The 24,753-nt window shown below is 41.7% G+C and overlaps 1 protein-coding gene across 28 annotated transcripts in view; it reads left to right on the forward strand.

The window, feature by feature from the left end:
* The window catches only part of ERC2 (ELKS/RAB6-interacting/CAST family member 2), a 1,070,068-nt gene that overhangs the window by 372,118 nt on the left and 673,197 nt on the right, over positions 1-24,753 (forward strand). For 27 of the 28 annotated variants that reach the window (XR_008316192.1, XR_008316193.1, XR_008316208.1 and 24 more), the window contains 2 exons: positions 8,844-8,999; positions 24,322-24,489. The exons of the other annotated variant lie outside the window; for it this stretch is intronic. Coding sequence is in view for 6 of the 27 variants with exons in the window: in XM_053296295.1 (XP_053152270.1) it covers positions 8,844-8,999; positions 24,322-24,489 (324 nt within the window). In the remaining 21 variants the exon portion in view is untranslated. The remainder of the gene's footprint in view (positions 1-8,843; positions 9,000-24,321; positions 24,490-24,753) is intronic. 28 annotated transcript variants of the gene reach the window in all.

A 24,753-nucleotide genomic window follows, 5' to 3' on the forward strand; every position in this document is an offset into this window, starting at 1 on the left:
AAAGTCTATTACGTTGCTGTTTGCCAAAAAAGAAAATGGCTGGAAGGCCTGGCAGCTAGGCTATGGTCTTGAAACCATTCATTCACTTGAAGTTTGCCCTAATGGGATTTTTTCCAGAGTTAATGGTCTCAAGATTACTTCCTAAATTTTTGTTACATAAGCTACTTCATACTTATTAGAAGTGGTTTGTGAGTAATCTACTCTACTCACAATTACTCACAGGGGGGAAAAGGATAATTATGTGTACCACATATTCTAGGATTATCATTTATTCACTAACATTTCATGAAATGAGAGTCAGTGTTCCTTAAATTGAATTTTGACATGACCAACTCTGTTGTGTCTATCAAACCTATCAGGAAATTTTAGAGCATTTCTTTACTATCACATTTGTATAGAACAGTTGTACATCAGCTTCATGGAATTCATGCTGTGGCTTCAAGCAGGAGCCAGGATCCTGTTGCAGATATGTGTGATTGCAAATGTGATTATCCACCAGTATTGTGCATAACTTTGGTGATGAATCGCCATGTACTTACTGTACCACCATAGCCCCGCCTTTTTTGTTTTGGAGGTATGAACTTCACAACTTTCAGAGCAGAGACACTGTCTTATTTGTAGTAGTTTTATCATATTTGATACATAAAGTATGCCAAGGAATTGCATTTATTGTGGAAGATGCTAAAATATAGAACTTGACAATGCACACTTTTCTGAAAATTGCAAGATTTAGAGACTTTGATCAAGTGATGTGATTTTCATCTCTTTCTTTAACTGTTCTCAAATGATTAGTTACATGCAATGTTGGAATTAGTTACATGCAACGTTGGTTACATGCAAGCTTGCAATTCCAAAAATTGCAAAGGCTAGGGCCAGTCTCCCTGGCCCAGGAACTTGCGTGTGTTTGTGTGTGTTCTGCTTGTTGGTGAGTATTTCATATTTTAGCTTCTGTTTAAAGTCTTGGGTGAGATGACTAGTTTCTATTGTGTAGGTTTGTCTGCAGATGGGGGAGACGGAGGGGTATCCATTGGTTATGGGGCGGCTATTCCGGTGGTGTTGAGGAATAGAAGAAGTAATGTTGGCAAGTCAGCAGGCCATTAAAGGGGAAGGGAAATCTGAGATCTACTAGCTGTTTCCACTTCTGGCTGTCCTGCCACTCTTTGACCTTGGAAAGCAGTGCCAACCACTCAAAGAGCCTCACCTTGTTACTTTGTAATGCCAGGTCCAGAATAAGCCAGAATAAACCAGAAATCATCCATGACATGACCTGATTCTGGATGAAGGGGCCAACCTGGTATGTATCACAGATACTTGGCTGGGGGAGGCTGGCGGCGCATTCTGGTCCCAGCTTCTCCTTCCAGGGTATTCTGTTGAGAAGCAGGAGAGGGGTCGTGGGTGGGGAGGTGGAGTGGCTGTGGTCTATAAGAACAACATCTCCCTTACCAAGATCCCTGTTGAAGTTTCTGACCATATCAAATGTGTGTATTTAAGATTGGGGCCAAAGATAGACTGGGACTTCTGTTGGTTTACCGATCACCCCACTGCCCAACGAAGTCCCTAACTGAGCTGATGGACTTGGTCTCGGGCTTGGCATTGCAGGCTTGTGGTGGTGATGGACTTCAGTGTTCACTTCTGGACCAATTTGTCCAGGGCGGCTTAGGAGTTCATAGCGGCCATGACAACTAAGGACCTATCCCAAGTGGTCTTGGGACTGATGCACACTGCTGGTCATGATTGAACTGGTCTTTTGCTTTGATCATGGTGGTGTTCCATGGGTGCGGACTCCTATGATTTCTGCATTGTCATGGATGAACCACCATCTGGTTAAGGTTGGACTTACAACTACATTCCACTTCCTCTGGGGTGAGGTGCCTTTTAGGATGGTCCACCTGAGAAGGTTATTGGATCCAATAGGATTCCAAGAAGCCTTGGGAGGTTTTAGTGTTGGCTCTGCTGGTGATTCTGTTGGTGCCCTGGTGGAAAACTGGAACAGCAAGTTCACCAGGGCAGCAAACATGATCGTTCCTAAGAGTCTTCTCTGACCTGCTTCGAAATTGGCCCCTTGGTATACAGAAAAACTATGGGAGCTGAAGTGACAAGGTAGATGACTGGAGTGTAAGTGGAGAAAGACTCGACTTGAATCTGACAGATTACAACATAGAATGCACTTGAAGATCTATGCTCAGGTGATATGTGTGGCAAAGAAGCAATTCTTTTCTGCCCATATTACATCCACAAGTTAATGCTCAGTGGAGTCATTCAGGGTTGTGAGAGGGCTAGTGCGTGCCCCTCCTCTCTTGAATCAGAATTTGGAACCATCAGTTATTGCTGTGACGTTTGTAATGCATTCTCTGTGGATAAAATCTCTTGTAGTCTGGCTGACTTGGACTCAGACCCCCACAGTTACAGCAGTGTCTGATGCGGAGGCATCCAGCAACTCCTCTTACGTGGTTAGGTTGGATCAGTTTCAGTTTGTGATTCCTGAGCTCTTTGGAACAGTGTGGAGTACCACCTGTTCTCTTGACCCTTGTCCAACATGGCTTAAACTCTCTGGCTGGGGGATTGTTGTAGAAGGCCTGGTAGATATTATAAATGCTTCTCTGAAGGAGGGCAGGATGCCTCCTTGTATTAAGGAGGCAACCATTACACCTTTTCTGAAGAAGCCTGCATTCTTCTGGGGGATCTCTGAAGATCCCTCAGAGTTAGGCCTGTCTCCACCTTACATGGCTGGGCAAGCTTCAGCTGGTCCGCCAGTTGCGGTCCTATCTCGACCAGCAGGCCCTGGCAACAGTAACTCATGCCCTCTCATGCCATCTCTCGTCTGGATTACTGTAATGCGCTCTACCTAGGATTGCCTTTGAAGACAAACCGGAAGCTTCAGTTGGTCCAGAATGTGGCAGCCCACCTGCTTATGGACACTAGGAGATATGATAGTGTGACACCTCTCTTGCAGTCACTGCATTGGTTACCTATTTACTTCCGGGTCCAATTCAAAGTGCTGGTTTTCACCTTCAAAGCCCTTCAGGGCTTAGCGCCTACTTACCTTCAGGACTGCCTCTCCCGGCCAGTTCTGTCCCATCCTGTGAGATCTTCTCAGGTTGCCCTTCTTTCGGTCCCTGGTCTCAGAGAGGTCCATAGTACTAGGGTCCATGGAAGAGCTTTCTCTGTTGCCACCCCTTCACTTTGGAATTCTCTTTCCCCACCCCCAGATTCGGTCTGCCTCCTCCTTTTCAGCCTTTAAGATCTTACACACACACACACACACCACTCTTGGATGCTGTTCTTGCCTTGTGCATCGCCTTGAGTCTGTGTATTGGGCAATATATTAAATCTTTTAATAAATAATAATTTTAAAAGGTAATTGAGAGAGTGGTGGCCTCCCAGTTCGAGGCAGTCTTGGAGGAAGCTGATTATTTAGACCATTTCAAACTTGCTTTTGGGCAGGCTATGGGATGGAGACTGCCTTGGTCTGCCTGATGGATGATTTCCAATTAGGAATTGATGTTGGTCCTTTTGGATCTCTTGGCAACTTTCAGTTCTATTGGCCATAGTATCCTTCAGGAGTTCAGGGGTGGGGGGAAGGTTGGGTTAGGGAAGGCGCTGCTTTGCAGTGGTTCTGCTCCTACTTCTTGGGCAGATTCCAGATGGTGTCCCTTAAAGAGTGTTGCTCTTCAAAATCTCAATTTTCAGATGGTGTCCTTCAGGGCTCCCTATTATCTCCAGTGTTGTGCTTTCCCAGATGGCAGGCTTAATTGAGGGATTGTAGATGGGATACTGCACCTCCTTCCCCCGCAGCACATGCATGGTGTGCACTTCTAATAACTTTAATTTCAATGATTTAAAAACATTTTAATTAAATAAAATCTAACACACACACACACACACACACACTCTCTCTCTCTTGTTTTTAGGGTGTTTTCTGAAAGATCACCCAGCTGGTGGCCTCCCTCCTTCATACAATCCCGACAGCTGGGTTACAGACATGTTTGCACCCTTAACCTCAGTTAAGAACCGGACTTTGGCACTGGGTTTGGCTCCGGAGCACAGCCGGGACCCACAAGGGCTTGGCTGCTCATGAGAACAGCCTTGTTGTCTCATTCAGCATTTTGTAGAAGTAGCTAGAGATGTGGGGTTGAAAATTTTCCACTGCTTTAATTTCTGTGGAAAAAATTCCATTCATACATTGGAAAAATTTTGCATAGCTAAGTTTTCTGAGAAAATATGTGTATTTTATGCAAATAAGAAAAATGTATATGAAATTTTCCTCAAAAAAAGTCTGATTCAAATATTTCTGGAAAAACTACATCTCTGGAAGTAACTTAAGTTTGAAAAGGGGGGGGAATGAAGAAAAGGATGCAGTCTTCAAACTTGCTTCTGTGAGCAGGCACAGTATAATTTATTAGCACTACTCTAGGATAAATGGCTGGCAGTTGCTGTGAAAATGAGTCCCCAAAACGTTAAATTTTCCATAGCCATGGTACTGCCTTCTAGTTTTTTAAAATTATGTCCTTGGTATGAAAAAGAGATCATTTAATTATTATATCCAATGCATCTAAATAATTAAGTAGTAGATTTGATACTATGTGATTTCTGCCCAGTGTGGGATCAGTCATAACCCCACAGATGGTAGTTTCACCAACTGGCTCCTCAGCCAAGCACATACACCAAATGTCTGAACCTGTGGTTCCTTTCGTACTGAGTTTTTATCTTTCAGTAGAAGATACTGCTTCTTGCACACATTTATTGAAGTATTGTGGATTTTGGTTTGACTGCTGTTCAGGAAAAAAATCAGTTGATTAAATATACTTAAATTGTTCAAAACTTTCAGAATATTTAAAATATTTTGATAGCAAGAGGAAGAACAATGTTCACAGGTTTGTTAACAGCTTTAATAGGAATTTCTTGCACATTTATTTATTTATTTATTTAATCTCCTTCTGGATTCTTTATGACTAATAGAGCAAATTTCTGAATTGTGCTGTATAAGAGGTTTTCTGTTCTTTTTCTTTCAGAATTTCTTTTAAATAAGAACATAAGAAATGCCCTGCTGGATCAGGCCCAAGGCCCATCTAGTCCAGCATCCTGTTTCACACAGTGGCCCACCAGATGCCACTGGAAGCCTACAGGCAGGAGTTGAGGGTATGCCATCTCTCCTGCTGTTACTCCCCTGTGACTGGTACTCAGAGGCATCTTGCCTCTGAGGCTGCAGGTGGCTTATAGCCCTCAGACTAGTAGCCACTGATAGACCTGTCCTCCCTCTTACAACCATCCAGGTTGGTAGGTGTCACCACATCTTGTGGCAGAGAATTCTATAGGTTGATTATATGTTGTGAGAAAAAGTGTTTCCTTTTGTCCGTCCCAAATTTCCTGGCAATCAATTTCATGGGATAACCCCTGGTTCTAGTGTTATGCGAGTGGGAGAAAAAATTATCTCTATCAACTTTCTCCATACCATGCATGATTTTATAGACCTCTATCATGTCTCCCCACAGTTGTCTTTTAAAATAAACTTAAAAGCCCCAGGTGTTGTAGCCTTGCCTTATAAGGAAGGTGCTCTAGGCTCCTGATCATCTTGGTTGCCCTCTTCTGCACCTTTTCAAGTTCTACAATATCCTTCTTAAGATATGGTGATTAGAACTGCATGCAGTATGCCAAATATGGCTACACTACATTTTTAATAATGCTATTTTTTGTAATGGCATTATAATATTAGCGGTTTTATTTTCAAACCCCTTCCTAATGATACCAAGCATGGAATTGGCCCTTTCCCACAGCTGCCGCACATTGAGTTGACACTTTCAATGAGCTGTCCACCACAACCCCAAGGTCCCTCTCCTGGTCAGTCACTGACAGCACAGACCCCATCAGCGTATATGTGAAGTTGGGTTTTTTTGTCCCAATATGCATCACTTTACACTTGTTAACATTGAGCCGCATTTGCCATCTTGTCATCCACTCCCCCAGTTTGTAGAGATCCTTTTGGAGCTCTTCACAATCTGTTTTTGGCTTTCATTACCCTGAATAGTTTAGTGTCATCTGCAAATTTGGCCACTTCACTGCTTATCTCAACTTTTAGATCATTTATGAACAAGTTATAGAGCAGTGGTCCTAGTACCAATCGCTGAGGAACCCCACTTCCTACTTCCCTCCATTGTGAAAACTCTCCATTTATCCCTACCCTCTGTTTCCTGTCCTTCAACCAGTTACCAATCCACACATAAACCTGTCTCCTTATCACATGATTGCTACATTTTCTCAAGAGTCTTTGATGAGGAACTTTGTCAAAAGCTTTTTGGAAGTCCAGGTATGCTATGTCAGCTGTATCACCTTTATCCATATGCCTGTTGACACTCTCAAAGAACCCCAAAAGTTTAGTGAGGCATGATTTACCTTTGCAGAAGCCATGCTCATTCTCCTTCTGCAGGGCCAGTTCTTCTATATGCTTAACAATTTTATCCTTGAGAATGCTTTCCATCAATTTACCCGGAACAGATGTTAGGCCGACTGGTCTGTAATTTCCTACTGATCACTTATCTGGGTTTTTCGACAAGAACAATTCCCTGAAGGCTGCTGGCATTTCTAAAGCGAACAAGTCGCCTTTTGAAATCATTTCCTGCTACCAGGAATGTAACGGTGTTACATTAGCTGCTTTCCAGTTCTTTGATACAGAGCCTGATTGTAGGGATAAGTTATATATTTTTGCAAGGAGGTTGGCAATCTCACATTCGAGTTCTTTAAGGACTTTCAGGTGGATGCCATCTGGCCCTGGCTATTTGTTAATTTATAATTTTTACAGACAGTTAAGAACGTCATCACTCATCACCTCTATCTAACTCAGTTCTTTAGTCTCTGTCCCCAAGAACTCAGTTTAGGCTCAGGCATATGCTCAGTATCCTCTTCTGTGAAGATACATGCAAAGATCTTGTTTAGTTTCTCTGCAATCTCCATATCCTCCTTAACAATCCCTTTCACTCCCTCATCATCTAACAGTTCAACCACCTCCCTGGCAGTTTTCCTGATTTTGATGTATTGAAAGAAATTTTTGTTATTCCCTTTGATCCTATTAGCTCAATGTTCCTCAAACTCTTTTTTTGCCTCTCTTATTGTCAACTTGCATTTCTTTTGCCAGAACTGGTATTCCTTTCTATTCTCTTCATTTGGGCAGGCCTTCCAATTTCGGAAGGAAGTGTTCTGCTCCTTTATGGCTTCCTTGATTTTACCTGTTAGCCATGTTGGCATCCTCCCGGACTTGGTGGTATATTTCCTCCTTTTTGGTATACATTCTAACTGAGTTTCTAGTATTGTGGTTTTAAATAAACTCCATGCATTCTGGAACGAAATGACTCTCCTAAATTTCCCTTTTAGTTTTCTTTTCACCAAACTCCTCATTTTAGACAAATTTGCTCTTCTGAAATGCAAAGTGTCTGTGTTACACTTCCTTGGCGATTCTCTCCCCACATGTATGCTGTATTTGATCACACTATGGCCACTGTTCCCTAAAGGTTCCCTGACACTGACATATCGCACCAAGTCCTGTACATCACTCAGGATTAAGTCCTAAGGTCTCTTTTCTCTGGTTGGTTCCATTACCAACTGTTCTAGGGCAGAGTAGTTCAGCGTGTCTAGAAATGTGGCCTCTGTGTCATTTCCTGACTGTATATAATATAATATAATATAATATAATATAATATAATATAATATAATATAATATGCTATCTCAATTTTTAAAAATGGTATTTCATTTATTAGCCTTTCATTTGATTGGTAGGGAATATGTACCTAAAAATAATAATTGATTAATCTGTGTTCTGGAATGTTCCAGCACAAGTGAAGAATATTGAATTGTGTGTCAATGGAAGAATTTGAGTTATTATTGAGTTAACCTTCTAATAAAGACCTGGAGTGATAGCTATGGTTAATCTAATAATTGTTTAGAACTTGCAAGATAATTTGACTGAATGGAATGACTTAGCCCATGGACTTTGGTAGAGTTGGTGTATCATATTCTGTGGACCCCGATGTTTGCCATGCATATTGAAGGGTACTCACAAATGCAGTTAATTTTGCTCATACATTTATCATATTCATCACATCATCCTGCACTGCCTCTGAAACTTGCTGCAACAGATTTTTCCAGCCCCTCATGTTGGCTAACAACATTCTAAATTTTATTCTAGCTGACAGAAATAGACTCCTGCAATTGTAAGTTGAAGTAATTTTAAAAAATCACTCAGCATGGATTAGTAGGTAAGGCATCTACCCAGCCTAGGGACCCATGAAAGAAGTGCAGTTTGGAGGTAGCTTCCATGCAGTTTGGATCTATTCCATAGTGTTCTTACCTAAATTAACTATTAATTTCACCTTGGTTAGGATTTAGTATTTAAATACACTATAGCTTTTCTGTTCAAAAACTGGGGCATGTGACTTTGATATTCATATGTTGGCAAAAGAAAACTGTAGATGCAAGATATATCATAGTAAGATCAAAATATCCATATATACAGTCTTAAATATAGTTTCATTAGATTTTTCCTGCATGGTTTTAGAATCAAGGCAATGTTTTGTCTATAATATGAATCAGTTCAGACCATCTTTCTTTGTGAATGCAGAAATACAGTGAAGCATCCTCCTCCTGTTTGAAATATAAGGGGTCTATATTTTTGTTGTTACAACTATCAGTGGACTTATCCCAAGGCAAATTAGACTAGAAATGGCTCTGGGTTCCTGTGCTGTCACTGTACTTTGGACTTGTTGCTCTGGATTGCTGTTTATTTGTGTGCATTTCACATAAACAATTTGTGCAATAATTGCATACCAACACTTTCTTTTTTTAAAAAAAACAGGACACAAAAATAGCTTCACTGGAACGTAATTTAAGAGACCTTGAAGATGAAATACAGATGCTGAAGACAAACGGAGTTCTGAACACAGAAGATCGAGAGGAAGAAATCAAACAAATCGAAGTTTACAAGAGTCACTCAAAGTTCATGAAAAACAAGGTACGTTATTCATGCAGTAAAATGATAATCTTTTTAGTTGCAATTTTTTAGGGGTAGATTTATTTACTTTTGGCTGACATCCTGACTAAGGCTGCACTTGCTCAACAAACAAAGCTATATCACGGGGATTTTTGGAAATGTGCTATTGCACAAATGTTCCTTGCAAAAGTTATGAGGTGTGCCACAGGTTGAGCAGCACCTTGTTGAGTACGTGCAAGCAGGTTTATGAGAAAGCAACACAACTAGCTAGTTAAACAACCTTGCACTAGTGCAGAGACCCTTAGCTGCCATTATTGCTGGTGTTGTTATTATAACTATTATTTTATTTATGTACTGCTTTTCAACAAGAAAATTCAAGAATCAGATTTATTGTTTGCATCTTGCTCTGCAGTGTCTTGGTGCTAAATAAAACTTCCTAAAACGTAAGACAGTTTTTCATAGGTGCTATTTACCATGGCAAGAGATGTTTCATGGTGGGTTCCGTGTTCACAGACAACCTTTCTTAAATCCATGTGAAGCTAGTCTGAACAATATGCAAGTGGTTGGAGGCCATTCCCTAGTGGAGACTCTATTACATTGGCACAGAGCAAAGATGTCCCTTTGTCTCCCTGAGTGAAAACTGTGACAAAAGCTTCACTGTTATCAATCATCTTCCATCTCTCCCTTCCTAAGTAATTACAGTAAATGCACCTGTGGGAATGAAGGTAGTTGTGAGTTACTTTGTAGGATAGATCTTTTTTCTTGTATGTGACAGATATTCACGAGTTGTTACCAGTACTGGGGAAATTAGAAATGTGTGGCACTCTACTACTATAATAAAATAGTACCACAATCTACTATAATAAAGCCTACAAGCAAACTTCAGATCTAGATTCATTAAGCCACTACTCAACTAATCAACACCACACTTGTTAATGAGCTAAACAAAAGTGTACTTGAGTTGCTTTTATTTTCAGTCATCGTCCTGCAGGAGCTCACAATGAACCATGTATGTTTGGGTTCATATATGAATAGGCTAGAATTTCATAAACATCAAGAGGAAGTTATAATGATTTTTTGAAGAAGGGATGCAATAGATTCTTTGGCTCTTAAAGGGCAGATGAATGAGAAGACAGCTGCATACCGTTGTTTTGTCACAGCTGTCTGATCAGCCCTTTGATAATCATGCTACATTTTGATGAAAGTCTGTACTAGCTCTGTCAGCAGTCCTGTCCTTCCTTTCGCAATTGAGATTTGCAGCAGAAGATACTACTTCTGCCATTCATCACAGAACCTTTCAAGGTGGAAAAAATATTTATATGGCTGTCAGCAAGAAGATCTTATTATAGTCCATCTTTCGAACCGGAGATCACTGATAAGGAACTCTGATAAATATAAGCCCTGATTAATGGCAAACAGCAGAACAAGGGTCTTTTCATGGCCAACAACTCTAGGTGTTATAATGCTTTTTAAAATAAGCTAGATTTAAAGGGTAAATATTTAAAGATCTTTCAAATTTAAATGGAAACAGGAGCCTATGTCTGCTGAAGCGGGGCATTGTGGAACATTGCTTATCTCCCTAATAGGCTCCACTTCACAAAGATCATCTGCTTTTACTATGTAAAGTTCTAGATTATTTATAATAAATCTTTTCCTCCATGAACCCCCCAGTATGTATAGCTGAATTGACCAAGAGTTGAAAATTTGAAGGAAAAGGTGGAGAAGGTCTCAAAGTTTCATGAGAGACTTCTGCTTTGATAGTAAATAAGTGTCTAGGCAACCTACCAAGTTTTAGATGTTTATAGAAATTATACAGCTGGAACCAAAAAGATAACAAAGACAGAGTATAAGAAATAGGCATTAGATGCATAATCCTAGATTAATTGTTGTGCCCCAGAACAGTTGTTGTACCCCCAAACAGTGCTCTATGCTGCTGCTGAAGCTATTTAGAAAGTCTTTTTTCCATTTCCTTGCTGTTACAATTTACTAGTGCACATTTTTGCTGCACTTGGAACACCCATAGAGAACCATGCAATAAGGTTGTTCACACTCCCGGGAGGGGCGGCGGAAAGGATTATTTAACTCACCTTCCGCCCAGACAGGCAGTTGACCGTGCTGGTAGCGCGGACTGTGCTCCCAGGGAATGCTCAGCCCTTTAACGTCGGCTAAAAGCCAGGCTGGGCAGTGTTGTCTCACCAGGATCAGGCCTGGTCCTGGCAGTTCTCCTGTGCAGCCTAACCCAGGCTGGGCTTTCTGAGCCTGAGTTAGGCTGCACGTGAGAAGAGCCTCCGTGTGTGGAGTGAGAAAAGCATATTTCCTCCCCAACCCCCACTGCTTGGGTAAGGATCACCTGTGCAGTTATTATAGCACACTCTACATGGGGCTGGTTTCAAAAGGTGTTTGGAAACATTGGCTAGTCCACAATACTGCAGCTGGGGTTTGGACTGGGGCTCTTTAAAATCATGTGACTCTGTAACAATACCAGAATGGTTCCTCTTGGGCTATTTCTGAGCCCAGTTAGTTTTGCCTTTTGAGTCCTAGGGGATTGCAGCTCCAATAATCCCTGTTTGTTGTCATTGTGTTTGGGAATGATGGAAGTTGTAGTCCAACAGTAGCTGGAGGGCCGAAGTTATGCAGCTGTGCCCTAAACAATTTGGACCCGAATACTTAAATGACAGTCTCCTCTTGCATGTTGTCTGATAACGGGAGAGGCCTTGCTCTTTGTCCCTCCCCATCAGGAATGTGGCTGTTGGGTGTAGGGGTGCGTGGACTGACTCAAATCGAGCCAGGCTCAAGTTTGAGCCAGTTTGGCTTGAAGGCTCGTGCTTGAGCCAGACCAGCTCCATAAAGAATGAAGCCGATCTAAGCTCGAGTTGAGTTGAGCTGGGTGTGGCTCGAGGGGTACACTTGTAAAGGGGAATCCGATGAGGATTCCCCTTTACAAGTAAAGGGATTTCCTTAAAGTAAATGCAGTGGGGAGGGGGAGCAAGAAAAGGTAGTATTTCCCTTTTTAAAAAGGTGACAATGGAGGCAACTGTGGTGGTGGCTGCAGCATGGACAGCGGCAGGAGCTTACCCAACCCCCCGCCCCGGCCTCCCAAATGGCAGGCTGGGCATGTTGCGGCCTGGTTTGGATCTCCATGCATGCACGGAAGCCATTAGAGTGATTTTCATGTGTGCACAGAGGCCATTTGCCTCACCACGCAAATTTGTAGCTTTTTGAATTTTTTTGATTTGCTAGTCATTTCTCTCTCACACTCTTTAGTTTGGCCATACTGTTTCTAAATTAGGTATCCTATTGTACATGACATAAAAGCAGGATAGACAGCTTTTAAATGAGTATAATTGACAGCTGCTGTGCTGGTGCTGGCACTAGAGTCAAGTCCTCACAGCTACATTATGAAAAGAGCACAACATTCCTTTCATGGAATCTTAGGGATCCAGCGTGTTCAATACAGTGTTGTATTTTCAGTAGCTTATTAGAAGGTAAATATAGATAGCCATTTACCATAATATGTATATAACCACTTGGAATTCCAGCCATTGGTAATACCTTGCCAAGTATTGGATAGAATGCTATCACTCCCCTACTTTCTTGGGTTTCTATGAAGTGTAGATTTGTGGTAAAATTTCTCACATCAATTGGCAGAAAAGTCAAGATAATCATTGCACCTTATTGAGGTTGTGCACATGACCAAGGTTGGCGGTGGCGGGGAGGCAGGCTCCTGCCTGTCTACCCAAACACAGTCAGAGGGGCTTAGATGGCTCTGCTGCTTGCCACAGCACGAGTGGCATCGCGGTGAGTAGCAGAGCAGGGAGCCAGAGGAGGAAGTCCTCCAGCATCTCTCAATGCGCACTGCACCAGGAGTGCAGTGCATTGAGGGATCCATCCTCAGCCGGGCGCTCTTGCCGCCTGGTTTGTGCAGCTCGAGTATATACACGATTCTGTAACTAGGGTGCACTTGTGCCCTTAACTCTGGCTAAAACTTGAAGCTAAAAGCTTCAAAACTGGCTCCATGGTACACTGAACAGCTTTGGGAGCTGAAGTGGCGAGGGCGAAGGCTAAAGCGTAAGTGGAGAAAGACTCAATTTGAATCCAATAAGACACAACATAAAGCCCATTTGAAAGCCTGTTCTTTGGCAATATGTGTAGTGAAGAAGCAATTCTATTCTGCACGCATTGTGTCCTCAGGCTTGTGTCCAGCAGAGTTGTTCAGAGTTGTGAGGGGATTGATTCAGGTTTCCCCCTCTCTGAATTTAGGTTTGGATTTTTCATCATCCTACTGTGATGCTTTTAACACATTTTTGTGATAAAATCTCTCTTTCAAGCCAACTTGGGCTCCACAGTCATGGCAGTGTCAATTGCAGAGGTGTCCAGTAACTCCTCTGGTTCAATTAGAATGGACCATTTTCAGTTTGTGACTCCTGAGGATGTGGACAAGCTTCTTGGAGGTTATGGCTTATATCATCTAGCAGCGAGGCTGTTAGAGATGGCCTAGTTGACATCATAAGTGTCAACTGTCCTCACTGTCAAATGTCAAATGATCCTCACTGAGGGAGGGCAGGATGTCTCCATGTTTGAAGCAAGCAATTGTGAGACTCTTTGGAGACTTCCTGGCAACGACAATACTTTTTGTGTGATGACATGACATCATTATTCTACCTATTCCTGATTGTTGGGATTGCCTCAGGAAGAAGAGGCCCCTGCTTTAAAAAAAATGGCACTGAAGCTGCAAATTGAGAAAAGAAGCAGCTGTAACAGATGCACAGCACATGGAAATGGTAAGCAAGAGAGGTTTCATGGAACTTTTGCCCCCTAACAAATTATGCCTTAAAAACAATTAAAAAGATCCCCAGCCTTTTGTCTTGTTTCTGGTATTAAGTGATTTGCCAGAGAGCACCTAGCTATTCTAAATTATCTCAGATATTTTCTCTTTTGTATGTGCTCTTGAACACTTTCTGCCAGTTTGCAAATCATACAGCGGAGCTGCTTGCTATTAATGAGCAGAATTGTGTGGAATATCTGCAATGAAAATGATACCATGTTCCTTGGCTGTTTATCAGGGGGTTAGTTATATCCTGGATAAAATTAGGAGGAACCTTCGGTAGATATTAGGTTGTGTGATGGCCATATGGGACTCATATAAAACACATGCTATGGTTCATATTGGCTTCAACTTTCCCCCTCATTTGTATTGTGTGGAACTACTCTCACCTTACTTTTAAACTTTGGTTTTGGCTGAATTTCTGTGCTTGCTTATAATGGGCTGACGGTTCTGTGGCAAATGCATGGAATATGTTTGCCATTTTTACAAACAATATCTTCAAAAGCAAAGTGTTCTAGAGTAAGCTGAATATTATACATCATATTCACCCTTGAATTCCTCCCCCGCCATTACCTCTCTTCCATTTTATGCATTTGAATTATACATAATTTACCATTCCTTCTTCATTTGATCTCGTTTCTCTACATTTTAAACTTTCAGGCAGGCTCTGCCTTAATTTTTTCAACCCATGGATAAGACCTAGCCAGTCCATTGACACTTTGCATATAACTAATAGTAGTTTTAATAAAAGGTGATGAGAAATTTTTCCATTCAGGATAATAAGTGCTCTGAAGAAAAGTGAGTTTATATTCTACAGTCAATATTCCACATGCACAACTCTATACATAGTTGTGTAAGATGCCTTTTGGATCTGATTTTAAAAGAATTTATTTCATATGGTAAACTCAACTAAAAGTTCTGACCTGCTTCTATTGGCCCGCACTGTTCTCTAAGGGTGATTAATCACCTGGTGTTCCAGTCTGCCATGCCTGTGTAATAGTTAATAAAGTTGTGGCCCTTTTCATCCATATTAAGTCTGCGTGTCTTCTTGAGCTGGGGTTTGGGGACAATGTTTAATTCTTGTTTTAAAATGTTTTTAAATTGTTAATTGCTGTGTTATTGTTTTTAAATTGTTAATTGCTGTGTTATTGTTTTAATTTGTTTTAGCTTTTCATTGTTTTTACAAGTTTGTTTTAATTGTAAACCGCCCTGAGCCATTTTTGGAAGGGTGGTATATAAATCAAATCAATCAATCAATAAATAAATAATAAAATTGTGGGACTTGAAGGAAATAGTTTCCTGTATTATGTGACATTGTAGTATTGCAGCTATTAAATATTGTACCTTATCTGTAGCATGTGGGTTGAGCATTACAAATGTGTGACCAAAAGCTAGATTATATTGGCTACCATTTCAGTTCTAAACCCTCCTTTCTCCTATATTCTTCTAAACTGTAACTGTGGGATTAAACTGATTGAGAAAGGTAGATTCAGCATTCCTTTCGGGGAAACATTTCACTGCCTCCCCCTCCCTCCCCCCCAGCATTAAATATTTGTTCTAGTCCTTATGGTTGTTGAGGAAAATATGGGGAAGACTTGGGGCTAGTTCCACTGTAAAAGCAAATTTATGTGAATTTAATTGAAGTCCCCCCTACGCCTTGGTGCCCATCTTTACATAGTAATTCTTTTTTGTCATGTACAAAATTCAATGCTTTGAATACCTTTGAGTATTTGACAGTGATGATAATCTAGTTGTGTTGAGAGTTAGCATGTGCTCAGTAAGCAATACAGTTTCATGTCTAGAAAATGGATGTCCACTAGACCTGAGGATTCAGCAGGATTCAGTTTGGTTTACAAAGACTAGGAGGTGGACAAGTTCATACTGCTGATAACAGGCTACATACAGTGGGGCAGTCCTTGCTCAGGATCATGTCTGTTTTACTACTGTGCATAGGAAGTCACATGAGGTCTGGGCATTATGCACAATTTCAATTTTCTTCCCAGTTATTTGGAAGGGGGAAATATTATAGAAAACATTAGATGAATCATGATTATATACAGACAAGCAGGTCACACGTGACTTCCTACACATGTAGTAGCTGTGCACACAGTCTCAAGGCTTGTTTCTTCACTGCATCAGTCATAGTATGAATTTATGAATGAGCTCTGAAAGTTAGGCTATTGTATGAGTCACAGGTCCTTCTAAATGTAGTAAGTGCTCTGGGAGCTGCTTCTCTGTATATTTATCCCACAGAGCTGATATAACATTTAAAGAAACTCAATCTTGGTATTATTTTTAAAATTTGTTGTAAGCTGCCTTAGATTGTTTTAAAATAGAAAGGTGGGATACTAGCATTTTAACAAATAAAATAATTTGTTATAATATGAACATTAAATAATCCCAGTGGAGTCCTTAATTGAGCTGACGGACCTAGTTGCTGCATTGGAGTCTCCCTGTTTTGTGGTGGTGGGGGACTTTAATGTTCATTTGGGGACAGGGTTGTCGGGGATGGTTCAAGTGTTCATAGTGACCATCACGACTGTAGGCCTATCCCAGTTGGTCTCTGGTCTGACAAATGATGCTGGTCACATGCTCGATTTGGTATTTTGCTTTGATCAGGGTGGTGTTCCATTGGTAGGGATCCCTGTCATCTCTCCATTGTCATGGACAGATCACCATCTGGTTAAGGTAGAACTTACAGCCATAACCCACATCTGCAGAGGTGAAGGACCTATTAGATAGGTCCACCTGAGGAGGTTATTGGATCCAATAAGATTCCAAGAAGCCTTGGAAGGGTTTAGGGTTTTCTCTGCTAATTATTCTGTTGATGCTTTGGTACAAAGATGGAATAATGAACTTACTAGAGCAGTAGACACAATCGCTCCTAAGCATCCTCTTCGACTTGCCTTAAAGACAGCCCTGTGGTATTCAAATGAGTGATAGGAGCTGAAGTGGTGAGGTAGACAATTAGAGCACAAGTGGAGGAAGACTCAGCGCGAGTCTGATCGGGCACAACACAGAGCACATTTGAAGATTTATGCTCTGGCAGTGTAGGTGACAAAGAAGCGGTTCTTTTCTTCCTGCATTGCTTCCACAAAATCACGCCCAACTGAGTTGTCTAGAATTCTGAGGGAGCTAGTATGTACCCCCTCCTCTTTGAATTTAAATTTTGAACCATCGGTCGCTCACTGTGACATTTTAAATGACTATTTTGCAGATAAAATCTCTTAGATTTGGCCTGAGCAGGATTCTACAGTTACTGCAGAGTCTATTGTGGAGGTGTCCAGCAACTCCTCTCATGGGGTTAAACTGGATCATTTTCAGTTTGTGACTCCTGAGGAAGTGGACAAACTGCTTCGGACTGTACGACCTACAAGTTCTCTTGACACTTGCCCAACTTGGTTTATCTCATCTGATAATCATATTATTGGAGATGGTCTGGTAAATATTATAAATGCTTCTCTGAGGGAGGGCAGGATGCCTCCTTGTCTTAAGGAGGCTATTATTAGACCACTTTTTTCATGGAGGGACCTACCCTGGATTTCTCAGAGTTAGCTAATTACAGAGCTGTTTCTAATCTTCCATGGTTGGGCAAGGTGGTTGAGTGGGTGGTGGTCTCTCAGCTCCAGGCAGTTTTGAATGATGCAGGCTATCTAGACCTATTTCAAACTGGTTTTTGTGTGGGCTTGGGGGTTGAGACTACCTTGATCGGCTTGATGGATGATCTCCAACTGGCTATTGACAGAGGGAATGTGACTCTGCTGATCCTTTTGGATCTTTCTGCAGCTTTCAATACCACCAACCATGGTATCCCTTTGGACCATCTGAGGGAGGTGGGATTGGGTGGCACTGTTTCCATTGGTTCCACTCCTACTTCTCTGGCAGATTCCAGATGGTGTCGCTTAGAGACTGTTGTTGTGCTAAGCAAGAACCAAAGTGCGGAGTTTCACAAGGCTCCATACTGTCTACAATGCTCTTTAACATCTACATGAAACCGCTGGGAGAGATCATCAGGAGGTTTGGTGCTGGGTGTTATAAATATGCTGATGACACCCAGATCTACTTCTCCATGCTGATCTCATCAGGAAATGGCATATCATTCCTTAATTCCTGCTTTGAGGCAGTAATGGGCTGTATGAGGGATAACAAACTGAAGACAAGTACCAAATAAGTACCAAATAAGATGGAGGTACTGACTTTTGGGTGGGGGGGGGAGGACCTGAGAGATGGTTTAGGTCTTCCTGTTCTGGATGGGTTACACTCCCCCTGAAAGATCAGGTATGTAGCTTTTGAGTGTTCCTGGACCCAAAGCTCCTTCTAGTTTCTCAGGTTGAGGCAGTGGCCAGGAGCGTTTTCTATCAGCTTCGGCTGATAGCATAGTCTTTATTTCGGTCTTTGACCAGCATAACAGCAAAATAGACAAAAATGGTTCAAAGAATCTAATCCTATAATATAATAAAAAGTCTCTATAAAATTACTTAGTATAATAAGTAGAAGAAGCTAGAAGTTAAAACTATGAGCATAAAACTATATATAAAAGTTAGTCAACACTAATAACAGAATGACACTGAGTATAAAGGTAGGAAGACAGCAAAACTATGTAATTAATACAGAGCGGTGTTAAATCTCATACTATATTGTATTCTATACTATGTATGACAGCAACTTATCAAGCGAGTGGAGGCAACATACATATAGGCTTTAGAATATTTAGTTCTTAATGCACTCTAAATGAATTTTGCTGACTATAAGGCAGAACTTAGCCACATTATAGGATCTAGAGTCATTCTGATCTGCCAAGAGGAAATTTAGGTAAAAGGAATCAGTACAGCCTGGATATGAGCTGATATCTGAAGAGATGAGCTTATGCCGAATATCACGGAAATAGTGACAATACAAGAGTACATGAGCCATCGTTTCAATCTCACCAGAGCCACAGGGGCAAATATGCTCTCCATATGGAATTCTTTGATATCTCCCTTTCATCACAGCTGTGCACAAGGCATTGCATCGGGCCAGTGTCAGGGCTCTGTGGTACTTTGGGACTGTTAGCTGGTTTAAATAGTTGGTGGGGGTAAAACTCAGAATTTGATTGCCCCAAAAGACACCAACCGGAATGGAGCCCTGATCAATTTGCCGCTTCATATAATAAATTCATTCTCTTATTTTGAATCTGACGTTTTCATAACCCATGGTTAGCAGTGTGGTAGGAGAAAAACTGTAATAATATAGCCTTTCCTCCGCCCCTTTTCCCCACCTTGAGTGATATACGTCCTTTAGCACCAATGGAGCTAAACCAATGGGATGGAAAATCAGCTTAAACCATAATTCAAAAATAATAATCCAAGCCCTAGCCTCTATTTTGAGCAACCCGCTTCCAGCTGTAGAAATGCCCTAGGAATGTAGCTGGGGACCTGAAATATATTCTTCAGGAAATTAGATTGAACTGTTTCTAATTTTGAGAAATCAGGGTATATGCCAAGCTGCACTCCGTACAAGAGCTGTGTACGGACGTTGGCCTCAAAGAGTTTAATAGCCGTAGAGATAAAATGGGCACCCCTGGAGTAGTAATAAGATTGAATTGCCTGTGTGCTCTTCATAGCATTCTGTCTAACATATTTTCTGTGCACAGATCTGCAGCCAGAGGCCTGAAATATTACACCAAGGTACTTAAATTGTTTTAATTGTTCCAACTTCAGTCATCTTTATCTTTATCTTTTTATTTATTTTATTTTATTGTTAGATTTATATACCACCTTTCATTAAAAACAATCTCAAGGTGGTTTACAAAAGTTAAAACACATAATAAAAATGAATTAAAAGTATTTAGCTAAAAATATAAAAACAATCTGATAAATATAAAAACAATCAGCATGGGGGACAAAATTGAACCCTGGGAGACCCCGCAGGCCAATGGCCATGGGGCCGAGCAGTAGTCCCCCAGCACCACCTTCTGGACCCTCCCCCCGAAAGGAACGGAGCCACTCCAACACAGTACCTCCAATTCCCATACTCAAGAGGCAGCCCAGAAGGATACCATGGTCAATGGTATCGAATGCCACCGAGAGGTCCAGCAGAACCAACAGGGACACACTCCCCCTGTCTAGCTCCCAGCGAAGGTTATCCGCTAGAGCGACCAAGACAGTTTCAGTCCCATATCTGGGGTGGAAGTCAGATTGAAAAGGGTCCAGATAATCCGTATCATCCAAGACTCTCTGCAGCTGGGACACCACCACACGCTCTATCACCTTCCCCCAAAAGGGAAGGTTAGATACAGCTCTATAGTTGTCCAGGTTGGAGGGATCAAGGGAGGGCTTTTTTTAATAGTGGTCTTACCACCGCCTCCTTGAGAAACTATGGCATCCTGTCCTCCCTTAATGAAGCATTAATGATCACCTCCAGCCATCTGCCTGTACCCTCCCTGGCAGCTTTTTTAGCCATGAAGGGCAAGGGTCAAGAGCGCATGATGTTGCCCGCACACTGCACAGGATCTTGTCCACATCCTCCGGCTGCATTAACTGAAAAGAATCCAACACAACTGGACCAGGTGGTACCAAAGGCACATCTGCCGGAACTGCCAAAACTCTGGAGTCCAGATGTGGGCGACTTTATCTGCAAAGTGGCAAGCAAACTGATCACAATGAGCTCTAGATGATTCCTCCCCCATTACCTGGGGGGATGTGTGGAGCAATGTTTTTACCACACGAAACAGCTCTGTTTATCTGCACTGAGAAGATGCAATGGAGGCGGAGAAAAATCATTTCTTTGCCGCCCCCACCACCACGGAGTAGTCCCCAAAATGGGCTGTAGCCTGTTTTTGATCGGATTCGGCACGACTCTTCCTCCAGCGTTGTTCTAGCCATCATCCAAGTTGTTTAATCGCCCTAAGCTCCGAGGAAAACCAAGGAGGCGAAAGGGCTCCACCAAGCTGGAGAGGGTGTTTAGGAGCAACCGTGTCAACAGCCCAGGCCGTCTCTCCATTCCAGAGATCAACCAGGGCCTCAACAGGATCACCAGCTCTGGACACTGGAAACTCCCCAAGGGCCATCTGGAATCCAAGTGGATCCATAAGCCTCTGGGGGCGGACCATTCTAATCGGTCCACCACCCCTGCAGAGTGCAGTCAGAGCAGTCAAACTAAACCCCACCAGATGATGATCTGTCCATGACAAGGGAGTTATCTCAAACTCTCCCACCTCCAGATCATTTATTCCCCGGTTGGCAAAAACCAGATCCAGAGTATGTCCTGCCATGTGGGTAGGGCCCGATACTAGCTGAGACAGGCCCATGGTTGCCATGGAGACCATGAAATCCTGAGCCGAATCCACTAGGGGGGCCTCAGCGTGGACATTGAAATCCCCAGGCGGGGCTGCTGCACACTCAGAAAACCTGGAGGACAGAACTGAGAGAGACCAACCCCACCCAGCTCATCCAACCAGGTCTCCATCACACATACCAGGTCAGCATGCTCATCCACAATCAGATTGTGGATGAGAGATGTTTTAGCATTAACCGACCTGGCATTCAGCAGCAGCACCCTAATCCTCGAGGGAGTGTTCTCAGAGCTCCCAGGGGTCTCAGGGTTAGGAGAAGGGCTGGGAAAAGGAACAGGCCTCTGTTGCCTGGACCATTTCCCCCTGGAATGGCCAGCCCAGCTCCCATCGCAATATCTCCCTCTGCCCGCTACCAGTGGTATTATCCAGTCAATTGACCAGCAAAACAAATAAATAAAACAACAGCACATCGTGAGATACATTCAAATAATCCCACAGATCCCACCACAGACCAAAGCGCTCCAGATTCTACTAGCAATGTAACAAAATTTTGCAACTGAATATGAGATACTAGAGTCTTTATATTCAAGTAAGAAATTTACTAACAAATAATTAGAAATACAAGAACGACCAAGATAACCAAAGTGCTGAGACAGCAAAGGTACAATTAAACGCTTCCTAACATCTTTATAGAATTCACAATAAAGTAAAACATGAGCAACCGTCTTGATCTCATTGGCATTGCAGGGACCTAGTCGTGCCTCTATCAGCCACTGATAGAATCTGCTGTAAAGTAAAACAGATGGCAAGGCATTAAAGCGAGCTCTAGAAACGGCCCAACAAAACTTATAAAGGGTGATGATAGTGGATACGTATGGGTCAGTAGATAATCCTCCATTATTTTAAAGGCCTATATAGGTTTGGAAGGAGCATTGTCTCATTCTGTAGCTCAATCTCAAGGAGACGTTTGCATACCAGAGCATTTACTCTCCGAAAACCTAACTCCAGCAGATGTTCAGGGTCTAAACCTATCGAAAGCAATTTGTTAATTATCCCCTCAGACCAAGTAGGCCAGAGAAATAAAAGAAAATAAGGTATTAGGCCTGCCGACTGCAAATGAACCTTCAGCCAATAGTTAATGATAATCCTCAAGGCCCTGGTTTCCACCTTTGGAAGCCTTGTTCCAACTTGTACCCATTTAGGGTCCAGTTGTAAATTTTGGGTCTTTTCGCAAACACTAGAATCTTGGTTTTACTATCATTAATTTCAATTTATTATCATTAATTTCCTTACAATAGGAGGCCAAAGAGCACAATCTTCTTAAACCTATTGGTGTTTACAAAAGAATGACGGCATCATCTGCATACAAGATAATAATGAGATGCTTATCCACTAATTTGGGAGGGTGATGATCCAAATTGTTTAAATGGGAATCAAGGGAATTAATGAAAAAGTTAAACAATAGTGGAGCCAAAATGCATCCTTGTCTTACTCCCCTAAATGTTAGAATTTCCTTGGTGGAGTGCCCCTGTGCACTACAGCTCACTCTTGTATGGGAAGGTTTCATGAAGTTTTATTATCAAGCATAATAGCCAATGATCCATTGATGAATTAAGTAGCTTGTTCCAGAATTTCTCCCTAGGGGTCAAATCAAAGGTGGCCCTGAAATCAACAAATCCTGCAAACAAAGCAGAGCCAGAACAACCAGCACGGAAGCCAAACTGCTCATCAGCCAAGATGTTGTCCATTTCAAAACAGTCTGGTGTACAGCTTACTTATCACACAGAGCAGACTAATAGGTCTATAGTTCCCAAGAAGCTTCCTATCACCTTTCTTGTAAATTGGAATAATTACTTCCACACCCCAATCTTCAGGACATGAGCTGTCAGCGGCTGATACGTCAGCTACATCCATTTCTAGAGGTGAATGACCTTAAAACAGTGGTACATATTCTGGTAATCTCCAGGCTTGACTACTGTAATGCACTCTACAAACATGGGGCTGCCTTTGTATGTAGTCTGGAAACTACAATTGATAAAGAATGTGGCAGCCAGATTGGCCTCTGGGACAACTCAATGGGAACACATAACACCAGTTTTGAAAGAACTGCACTGGCTGCCGATATGTTTCCAGGTGAAATACAAAGTGCTGGTTATTACCTATAAAGCCTTTAACAGCTTAGGTCCAGGCTATTTAAGAGAGTGCCTCTTTTGTCATAAACCCTGCTGCCTGTTACAATCTTCTGGAAAGGTCCGGTTACGGATGCCACCGGTTCGTTTGGTGGCGACCCAGGACTGGGCTTTCTCTGTGGCTGCCCCAGGGTTTTGGAATATGCTCCCTACTGCAATAAGAGCATCTCCTTCTCTGTTTGTTTTTAGGAAGAACCTCAAGACTCTCCTGTTTTTGCAGGCTTTTAATTAGAATTAATTTTAATAATTTTAAAACTTGTTTTAATATCTAATTTATTGTATTGTTTTATTGTCATGTATTTTAATTTGTAATTTATAAATATTTTAAATGTTGTACACCACCTAGAGATGTACATAGCAGGTGGTATAGAAATATGATAGATAAATAAATAAATAAATAACTGTGTGAGTGGGACCAATCACTTGGATCCTGGCTAGGATTGAGAGCAACTGGTTAAGATATTATTTTATTTTTTAATTTACATTTTATATCCTGCTCTTCCTCCAAGGAGCCAAGAGCGGTGTACTAGATACTTAGGTTTCTCCTCACAACAACCCTGTGAAGTAGGTTAGGCTGAGAGAGACGTGACTGGCCCAAAGTCACCCAGGCCCAATCCACATGGCTCCAAGCTTCTGAATTTCGCAGCACAGCTAGATGGACCAGAGGGAGCTTGTGACTGTGGTCCTATTTGATCTGCACTGGTTCAATTCCAGTGCAGGATCAATTCATGGAATTTCCAGGATCGATTCATGAAGCTAGATCTTTTAAAGCCTTAAATTAAGTTGTGGCACCAATAGTCTGGAATGCCTTCACTACTGCCTTGCATTAGCGAGGGCATTCCCTCACTAATGTGAGGGAATGCCCACATGTGATCTCAGCATTATGTGTCTTCCATTACCAGGTGAAGACCTGGTATAGTTTTTGGAGGATGATTGTTTGAGTCTATTAATGTATAATTTTGCTTTAATAATGTATTGCAACTATTTTTTCTACTCAGGAAGTAGTGTGGCATGGGAACTGCTGAACTAAATTGGTTTTATTTATTTCTAATTTAGATTGACCAGCTGAAGCAGGAGCTTTCAAAGAAAGAATCAGAACTTCTTGCCTTACAAACTAAGCTTGAAACCCTTAGCAATCAGAATTCCGATTGCAAGCAACACATTGAAGTGCTTAAAGAGTCGCTTACTGCCAAAGAACAGAGAGCTGCCATACTTCAGACAGAGGTCAGATATTTCATTATCATCTAATACAGTATAAATGTTTAGTTAATGGAGTGTGTCTGAATTAAAATGATATACGGGTTATAAGTCTGTGAAGAAGACAAAAATTGACCTTTTTTCAATTTGTTACAAAGTAATAGGATGGCTTGAGGTCTTTGCAGATTATTGTGGATTGTTTCTCTTATCTGTTGGTATGAAATGTTTATTTTATTTACTTTTATTCTGTATTGATGTCTGTATTTGATCTAAGATTGTAATAAATCCTTA

The sequence above is a fragment of the Hemicordylus capensis genome, chromosome 2 (genome assembly GCF_027244095.1).
Source record: "Hemicordylus capensis ecotype Gifberg chromosome 2, rHemCap1.1.pri, whole genome shotgun sequence".
In the NCBI taxonomy this organism is placed as follows: Eukaryota; Metazoa; Chordata; class Lepidosauria; order Squamata; family Cordylidae; genus Hemicordylus; species Hemicordylus capensis.